Genomic DNA, 10011 nt, shown 5'->3' on the forward strand with positions numbered 1-10011 from the left:
GAGTTCTCAGAGCCCAGAGGCAGGCACAGGCCCGCAATGGGACACGTGGTCTGAAAAAGGGTCCGGCTCCTGGCCATGCAGGGCTCTGCCACCCCCTTGCTGGAGACTTCCCCAGTCTGGGCATCAGCATCTACTTGTAAGACTGAGGGTTCATTTTGGTGGATGGTTTTCCCACCTGAGTTCCCCAGAGTCTCAGCATTTTCAGGGACACCAGTGTGACCCAGAATCAACTATGGCAGAGGAACTTTGGTCTGTTGGTATTATAGGTATCTGTCTGTATGTCTGTCTTTCCACAAGCATCTCTTCACCCTTCCTCTGGGAAAGCACATATGGGAATTCCTATGGGCAGTTCCCTTTCTCTTCATCCCCTGCTCACATGGGCTCTAGGGGTGGATCATGAATGACCTAAGCTAGTTAGCATAGCAACCATAATTGGCTCAGAGATGAGCATGTCAGCCAATCTGAGCCAATGAGGGTCAGGCCGAGTTCTACTCAAGTCTTTGGGTAGGGCTGGAACCTGAGTGGGTATAAGTGCAGGGGCAGTTGCAGCCACTTTGCAACCATGAGGGGAAGCTGCAGAGCTTTGGGGGCAGAGGGCACCGCATCAGGCAGTATGAAGGGGAGCTGAGATGAGAGGACAGAGCCTGGCTCCTAATAACCTTGCTTTGGTCCTGCACCAAGTTGTGACTCCACAACTTCCCCTGGACAATTACCTGTACTGATAAGGTTACTTTTGTGCCTAATTCAGGTTTTTAGAAACCAGCCTGAGTAAGAAAATTTCCTCAAATGAAATGACTTGCTTCAAAAGTTTTAACTAGGAGTCAAACTTTCCCAGAGACCCCTCCTCGTGAGCTACTCCCCCTGCTTTGAGTGGCTTAAAGGGACAGTGTTGTTGAGTTGGGCCACAGCCGACAGGGGCTGCATCAGAATATTTATGAGGAAATGATGAAACCAAGACTAGCAGAGCCTGGGAAATGGAAACACCGGGCTTTGACCCAAATGCCCCCTTTCAAGAAAGTTCTTTATTGTCACTGAGGTTTGAGTCTCTATATTTGTGCATGTAATAGATTTCTCCTCCTTAGAAAGATTTGGTTATGGATTCAGGCATCTGAAATTTAATACTTGAGAGTTAATTGAATTTAATTAATTATTTGTAAAAACTTCCTCATGTTCTTTAGATGAAAGGAAGGTAATGTTCATGAAATTCTGTTTGTAATTTCCCGTCTGTTGCATTTTGTGAGCAGCTTTGCGAGATATGCAAGGTTCTTTGGAAGAAAGTCTGAGGGAGAGCAGGAAGGGGACAGGTGAGAGGGCTGCATGATTCCTGCCCTCACTCCGGGTGTTCATCAGGGGCTGGGAGGTAAGCACTGTCTTTGTATTTTCACCTTCCAGATCTGTCTTTTTGAAGATTTTATTTCCTACTTTGGAAGCATATTAACTTTATCATGTGATTTGTAAATCAATACCCCCAACAGACAGCTGTCTGCTTCTCTTAGCATTTTTTTTTTTTTTTTTTTTTGCGGTACGCGGGCCTCTAACTGCTGTGGCCTCTCCCACTGCGGAGCACAGGCTCCGGACGCGCAGGCTCAGTGGCCATGGCTCACGGGCCCAGCAGCTCCGCAACATGTGGGATCTTCCCAGACCGGGACACGAATCTGTGTCTCCTGCATCGGCAGGCGGACTCTCAACCACTGCGACACCAGGGAAGCCCCTCTTAGCTTTTAATAACATTGGTGACATGGAGTGGAAGACTTGACTCATTCTATAAGTCAGTTTTTAATATGGAACAAACACCGAGTTGTTCCTCAAAAGCCGTACAGGCTAAGAACAATTTAAAAATAATTTAACAGTATTATAATTCAATGACTATAATTATTAAAATGCTACCATATAGGCCTGAGTGTTGCAATGAATGGGAGAAGTTGGAATGAGAAATTAACCCTGAAATTAATTTCTATGTTAGGGAATTTAGTGCAACAGCTTTAACAGATAAATCCACAAATTCCATTAACCCAACAAAGGTTTATTTCTCATGTAGGCAAAAGCCAGTAACTGTACAATTTGGGCCTCCAAGTTTGCTGCGGCAGGGAAAAGATGAAGAAATCACAGTGGCTCTTAAATTCTATGGGCCAGAATTTAAGGGAGGCTGTGAGACGGAGAGGAACACATGGATGCTGAAAGCACATTACCTCTCCACCACCGTGAGATGGATTTCTATTCTTGTGTTTGTTAGTCAGAAACTGAACTTGAGACTCTGATTGATTGATTGATTTAAACAACACAATCTAATTCAATCTTTTTCTTCGTTTTTTAAAATTTATTTATTTATTTTTGGCTGCGTTGGGTCTTCGTTGCTGTGCACGGGCTTTTCTCTAGTTGTGGCGAGCAGGGGCTGCTCTTTGTTGCAGTGGGCAGGCTTCTCATTGCGGTGGCTTCTCTTGTTGCAGGGCACGGGCTCTAGAGTGCACGGCTTCAGTAGCTGTGGCTCGCAGGCTCTAGGGCACAGGCTCAGTAGTTGTGGCGCATGGGCTTAGTTGCCCCGTGGCATGTGGGATCTTCCCGGACCAGGGCTCGAACTCATGCCCCCTGCGTCGGCAGGCGTATTCTCAACCACTGCGCCACCAGGGAAGCCCCTGATTTATTTTTTTGGCCACGCCGCACGGCTTATGGGATTTTTGTTCCCTGGCCAGGGATCGAACCCAGGCCCTTGGCAGTGAGAGTGTGGAGTCCTAACCACGGGACTGCCAGGGGATTCCTGGCAGGTTTAGATGGTGGAATTATGAAGAACTTGAATGCAGCCCTAACATATTTCCGACCCTGGTGTCCCACAGAGGATGAAAATACTGTGTATGGAAGACATACTGTAGGTGTTTAGAACATCTGCTGTGGTTTGGGAAAAGGCCAGGGCTTGAAATCAGCTCCATCATTCACCTCCTTTATGATTAAGTTTATTCAACACTTTGAGCCTTTGTTGCTTTGTCTGTAAAGTGAGGAAAACAATAATCCCTCTCTTGTAGGTTTTCGAGAAATCATTGGTATCACCATCATCAACATTCTCATCACCATTACTACCACCAGCTTCACCATCACCATCATCACCATCACCATCACCGTCTCCACCACCACCATGACCATCACCACCATCACCATCATTATCACCGTCTCCACCATCACCATCACCACCACCACCATCACCACCATCACCATCACCATCACCATCATCACCATCACCATCATTATCACCACCGTCACCATCACCATCACCACCACCACCATCACCATCACCACCACCACCATCACCACCAAGATCATCATAATCACTTATTATTTAGACACCACATTCCCATGGAAGGGTCTCTGAACGCTAACTTCTAACTCCTCTTGCCGTAGCTTCAGGGAGAACTCCACCATAAGTTTAAGCAATGGTGCGTGCAGCATGAGGGCAACGGGAAGATGTGAGGTGACCTGGGGACTTTGCATCTGTGGAAGCATCTACGGATTCTCAGTGGTCATTCAGCTTCTGAGCACTGTCCCTACGAAGAAATAGGCTAGTTCTGAAACAATCACACTGAGGGCTTGCGTACATACAGGTTCTAGATCTAACTTAGGAAGTCTGGCCACAGGTCTGGGAACCTGTATTTTAAATAAGATTGTTAGTAGCTCTTAAATAAGTTGTGGATTATTGTTTAAGTTCAGCCTGTATACAGACTGCATCCATTCATGCATTCGACGAATATTTATTGAGCACTGATTAAGTGCCAGGCCTATGTTAAACATTTCCCTACGTTATTTCTCACATTCTGTTATCACCCTCGTTTTGTAGATGAGGGAGGTAGACTTGGGGACAACAGACGAGTAACTTGCCCAGGGCCACATAACCAGGAAGTGAACAGGGGACATTTGAGTCCAGAGCTCACACTCCTTATCACCCCTTAACAAAAAGGGGTCTTTGCAAGGAGCCAGCAGAGCATAATAGGCAGTAAAATTGTCAGGCCACCCCAGGGCTAAGGAGAATGTAGTGGGGGTCATGTGTCTGTTCTCGGAGGTTAGGGCCTTGGAAATGGCTTCCTGGAGGAGGTGTCAGTTATCCAGGTGGGCAAGAGGTGTGTGTGTGTGTGTGTGTGTGTGTGTGTGAGTGTGTGAGAGAGAGAGAGAGAGAGAGAGAAAACATGGCAGAGGAGATAACATACGCCAAGGCCTGGCAATAAATATTTTTTCCTGCGTGAACCGTGGGAACTGCACTACAGTGGTGTTTCTAGAGTGTGATTTCCTCTCCACTGGTTTCATTACTGCTTATCAGAGGCACACAGAAGACTTTCTTTTTCTCTTTCTACAAATTTTAATAGAAGTTCCTTTAAAGCATAGTAGGAAGAAAAAGAATAACCAGCATGTCAAACCCATGATATTATATATGGTAGTTCTTGGAATGTAGCTAAAGTTAATATACTGGTTAAGAAAGTGCATGAGTAGCAATAACATTACAGAGTATGAGAGGGAAGGTAAAAACAGTGAAGGTGGAAAGCCCAGGAGCGCTGAAGATTCAGGAACCCTGGGCCAGAGGGTGTTTCTGTCCGTTCCAGCTTAGAAGCTCTACACTTGAAGTTTGTCTTGAGTGTGAATGGCTCTTTTGTCAGTAATGTCACATTCTTCCCAGTGGGGGCAACGGCGTCCCTGCTGCTGTTAACCATGAAGGGATGATTTGTTCCCAGTATTAGGACCTGCAGGGCCAAAGTCTGTCCTCGGAATGGTCAGGAGGAGCTTTGAGCTCTGGGGAAAGGGTCAGGAGGGAGCCCACACAGTGCTAAAGTAGCTGTGGGAATCAGCCCAGCCTAGAGCAGGGACTCACAGTTCAAGAATGTTCTTTGGCCCCATGCTGATCATAGCCGCAGAGCCCTGGGCACCAGGAGATTGGCTAAAAATACCCTGGTCATGGGCCGAGGGCTTGCATTTAGAAAACTGCTCTCCAGAGGCAGCCCCGGGGAGAGCTGATCTAACACGGGCAGCAGGCAGGCCGCCCAGCCACAAAGGTTAGCCAGCTCAGGGTGCTCCCAGCTTCAGCTTCTGCCAAGACGGCCTTAGTACTCGGGCTCAAATGAGATGCCACTTTCAGCTCCTTTGCTTAAGAGATTTTCAGAGCTGTGCAGCCGAGCCCTCTGTCTGTTCTACTACCTTAACGGCAAGACTTTGCTGGCTCCTTAGCAAATGAACCCCTCAAGTGGAAGGGGCGGGGCTTTAACCCGACAGGGCTTCAGAAATGCTCCCCCACTGTCTCTGGGAAGCTGCATTTGAGATCACTGCAAGTCACAAGTAGAACTCACGGGAACTTGGGTGCCAGCAACATGCTTTCATGTCTCGGCTTCTGAAGAGGGACAGCTGTGGGCAGGAATTCTGTCCAACTCTTGCTCCTGACCAGCCTGGTGCAGGGGCTGGGGGAGCTGATTAATGCCCCAGCTATGAACAGGGAAGACACTTAACTGAGAAATCACACGAAACGCAAGACTGTTATGTAATGATTTACGAGCACAAGCCGTCTCTTCAAGCAGACGTTCGTGGGGCAGAACCGGGTGGAGCGGCTCTTTAATAGTATAATTCACGGCAGCTGCTTTAACTGAGCACCTAGTACGTGGCAAGCACACAGAGCTTCTCTGTGTACCATCGTACACATGGTACGATGTGTACGATGGCAAGTTCACCTGGCTGGACCCTTGCTGCCTCTGCTCTGCTCACCAGGGCCCCACGGGCTGCTTACATCTCACTGCTGGTCAGGGGAGAGTGGGGATTGGCCCAGGGTCCTCGGGCACTGCTGACCTGCCTGGGTTGATGCTCCCAGGTCTGGGCAGGCAGGGAGCCCTCGTTCGGTGCACTGAGTGATCTCATGGGCCATGATTAATAAGGCCAGGTCATGATCCTAAGTCTAGTTATTTTTGAAGGTAGGATTTGGCCAGAATCCTGAGGCTAAAATAGAAGCCACACTTTGGATCCCTTGTGGGGTGTTATCCAGGGCTCCTGGTGACCTTTGTCCTGGCCCAGAAGCCTCTGGCTCAGACTAGAGTAGCGGTTCTCAAAGCAGGGTGCCCCTGGCCCAGCAGCAGTGGCATCACCCAGGAACTCCTTAAAGAGCACATTCTGAGGCCCAGCCCCGGGCCTACAGGCTCAGAAACCAGGGTGGCGCCAGTGCTCTGTGTATTAGCAAGCCCTCCCGAGGGTTCTGATGCTCGGAAGTCTGAGAACGATGGCTGAGGCAGGTGACAGGTCCCCCTCACTTCCTTCCCCATGGTCCCTGAGAACTGCTGTGCCGACAGGCAGGGTTGAGGTGGGTCCAGGTGAGTGGTGCCTGATGGTGAGTTGTCCCTCTCGGGAAGGGCTGGGCTGGGGGCTGGTGTCAGGTCTCTGGTATGTGTGGGACAGTGAATGGTGCTGGCCCGGCTGGGCTGGTGTTTCAGGACAGGGCCCTAGAGAAGGGTGACCAAGTCACAGTCACTGAAAGCATGCGTCTCTCCTGACGGCTGCTCCGAAGTGGCGAGGCCTGCTGAGGGGGGGCTTTCCAGGCTGTAGGTGAACAGAAAATTTGGGGACTCTCCTGTGTCTCAGGCTTCAGTATCCCCGATATCTCGAATGCACAGAGAGACCGGAGCTCAAGGCTAAACGTTAGCCTCTGCTTTGGACTTTGTTTTCACTGTGAAGACGGATTGTCCCAATAATGCTCATTTCAGCTTTGGATGAAATACCCAGCAATTCAGGATCTGCGTTCGTTTGCAAAGTTTAGGTGCCCAATAAATCATTCTTTTGCAGAGATGCCATTAACTAATAATTCAAAGCTGGTAACCTTCATTCAGCCGTGATTAAAGAACTTTGCTGAATGGCAGGGGATGACATGTTTTTCTGAATGCCGGCAGCAAAATCTGCTTACACCATCCATCTTTACTTTGATAAACTGCCCTTAACTAATAATTCCGGATGGAAGGATTTTAAATCGAGCATGGCGGTTGGCAGGTTCAGGTCAAACTCTCAATAATGATAAAGACTATTTTACTGCAAACTGTCTTCAGACGGGCGATATTCGTTTAGGTTCTAAAGAGCGGGCGATATTCCAGCGCTTCCCCGGGCACTTACAGAATGTGGGCCATTCACACCCATTGCGTAAGGGTGGGGCCACGAGGTGCAGCTTCCGCATGCTGTGTTCTCGGAGGGAAGACCAGGCTCTGGGTGTGCCCCTCCAGCCTGTCTCTCCCATGCTTGGCCTGCGGGTGCCAGCTGGGATGGCCTGGCCAGCATCCATGACCAGGTCGTGTTTCTCCTCTGGCCCCCGGCCCCTCACACTGCCCCTCACGTGGCACTGGGGAAGTATGCCCCCTCCTGGCTTGTCTGCCTACCCAGCCCACTGCAGGCCAGCCTTCTGGGGGCAAGTGCTGTCTTACCTGCTTCTGTGGTACACGGCGCCTGGCACGAGCTGGACACTTCATCAGAGTAAGCTGCAGTAGCAGGTGAGTGGACAAAGCCCCTTGCTGGTTCACGCTAAGGACGGATGGTTACAGGATACACAGCAACGATGGATGGAATGTGCCAGACGGGGAGCTTGTTAACATGCAGATGCCTGGGTCCCACCTCCAGAGCCTCTTTCAGCAGGTCTGGGCTGGGGCCCTGGGAGCCTGAGTTTAAACATGCTTGCCCAAACCCGAACCTTCTGCCCTTACCTTTCTTCTTTGCTTCTGAGAGCCGTGCCCACAGCCTTTGAGCCATTGGCTCACTTTTCTGACTAGACTGTGGTGAAGATACTGGTGACGGGGGTCCATGGTCCTTGAACACCCACAAATGAATGGTGCGAGGTGTAACAGGGAGCATGGAGGTCCAGATGGCCAAGGGAGATCAACTTAGGATAAACTGTTGTGAAAACTGCACATTTATTCATCCGTTCAGCAAATATTTATCGAGAATCTGCTATGTGTATCACACTGTACCTCTCCCCATGTGTGAAAGTTTGGACAAACTGTTCAGTCAAACTATTGGGCAAACCTTTGTGGACCTCTCCTCACATGCGGTCTGTGAACCCTCTGACACCTGGCTACTCAAAGTGTGGTCCGTGGACCAGCAGTGCTGGCACTGCCCGGGGAGCTTGTTAGAAATGCTGAATATTGGGCCCCACCCCAGAACTGCAGCCCCTGTGTCTGCATTTCAATAAGAGACCAAGATCCCCAGGTGACATGTGTGCACATCAAAGCTTGAGACCCACTGGTCAAACACCCACTATTGGGCCAAATGTCTTATATCCAAGTATGTGTCTGTGACGGAGCGCACAGCTTTCGTGCGATTCTCATGTTGACCTGTGACCCCCAGAATTTAATCATGGCCTCGGGGACTATCTAGTCCAGGGCTGTGTTGATAAGAAGTTGTGCTTCCCTGATCGAACCCTGTGAGCGATTTGGGATAAGATTTATGATGGGGCTCGGCATTATGCAGTGATGAAGGAGGTGAGCGAGTCTCCGGAAGGCTGATGCCTTCACATTGGGCGGTTGGCCTGAAGTTCCCGGGGTGAGCAGGGCAGCACACAGAGCAGGAGGGGCGGGGAGAAACTGGAGACCCCAGGATGGACTAGAACCTGCCTCTGTCTCACACCACCTCTAAGTCCACAAGATGCTTGGCTGGATGGCCACCCTCACACATTGCTGGTCAAGCACCTGGTCCATGACTCACTGGAGCTGGAGGAGCCGCTGGTCCCATTGCTGCCCCAGGACAATCAGGTGAGGCCCCATCAGAGGCAACAAGCAGGAGCTTCCACAAGGCCCGGCCCATCAGAGCCCATTTCACGCCGCTTCATGTCTGCCTTCCAGACGGCCCAGAGACTTCTCTCCTGGCCAACCCTGACCTGGAACATAGAGCAAAGAGAATGTGGGAGATGTAAGTCCCGCTCAGATGCACCAAGGCCGGGCAAGGTTCTCACACTCGGCAGTCGCCAGGGCCAGGCGGTGCTGTGACGGGTGAAGAGGGACCGGCAGGGCTGTGAGGACCTCCATCCAGGTATACATTTCAGGTAATGAAAGGTGTTGAGAAAGTAAAGCAGGTAATAGGACCGAGCGCCTCGGGGTAGTGGAGGCAGGCCTTGGAGTCCCCAGCCTGTACCTTGCCTCATGAAAGTTTACAGTCAGAGGGGACCAACTAGTAAATAATTGCAGAAATCGATGTAAAAGGACAAGTATGATGAACCCACATTTTAACCAGATTCCTAGGTGACCTATTTGCTCAGTAGAGATTGAGAAGTGCTGTCCCAGGGTCTCCTTTATGACCACTGTATATTCCTTCTTTTAAACAAACACTGCACGTTTTGTGGAGGCGGGTGAGGGATTATATGGAGAGAGAAGACCTAGACAGTCATCTTTGCATGTCTTTTGGAGTCTGGGAGAATTTCTGCCTGTTTAAGAATTAGAGAGTCCAAGCCCATCAATGAGTTAAGGGTATATAGTTTACTTTGTATATAAAAGTTTTGAGTCACTGGAGAAAACCTTCACAAATTACTTCTTCCCCCCTGAAGGAGGCAGTGTGTAGCCAAGCAGGCCTGAGACCCAAGCACAGGTTCCAGCAGACGTCAAACCAGAACAAGGCTGCAGACTTCCTAAGAAGCCCGTTAAGCTTAGGCTGGTAGCACGAGATACCACCATGTGGTTTGGGGCATTCTTATTTTGAATTTCCTTTGTGGTTTAGAACTTGAATTTCAGCTTCCTGGTAGACCATGGTATTAGGGTGATGAAATCATAAAGAACACCTAGACTCACAGTAAGAAACCATCACCAAGGGCTGCAATTCCTCATTCATCATTATGCAATCCATGGAGTCTGTTTGTAGCTTCTCTCCATAGATTTCAACTATGACTCATCAAAGACCGAATCAGCCCATTTTATAAACATTCTGTCTCTCTATAGCCAAATGCTTTCAGATATCCTGAATCATATCAGCATACTGGTCATTAGAAGGGAGACCTGTAGCAGTTCACAGATTACAGATATGATTACAAAGCCA

The 10011-nt window shown here is 49.4% G+C and overlaps 1 protein-coding gene across 1 annotated transcript in view; it reads left to right on the forward strand.

The window, feature by feature from the left end:
* The window catches only part of CDH26 (cadherin 26), a 51634-nt gene extending 42662 nt beyond the window's left edge, over positions 1-8972 (forward strand). Inside the window, 4 exon segments of the mRNA XM_029219876.1 lie at positions 1245-1304; positions 2039-2201; positions 7050-7429; positions 8522-8972. Of these exon segments, the coding sequence (XP_029075709.1) occupies positions 1245-1304; positions 2039-2201; positions 7050-7429; positions 8522-8972 (1054 nt within the window).
* Positions 8973-10011: the final 1039 nt, after the last annotated feature.

The sequence above is a fragment of the Monodon monoceros genome, unplaced genomic scaffold (assembly GCF_005190385.1).
Source record: "Monodon monoceros isolate NGI ecotype Baffin Bay Population unplaced genomic scaffold, NGI_Narwhal_1 Super_Scaffold_13, whole genome shotgun sequence".
Taxonomy (NCBI): domain Eukaryota; kingdom Metazoa; phylum Chordata; class Mammalia; order Artiodactyla; family Monodontidae; genus Monodon; species Monodon monoceros.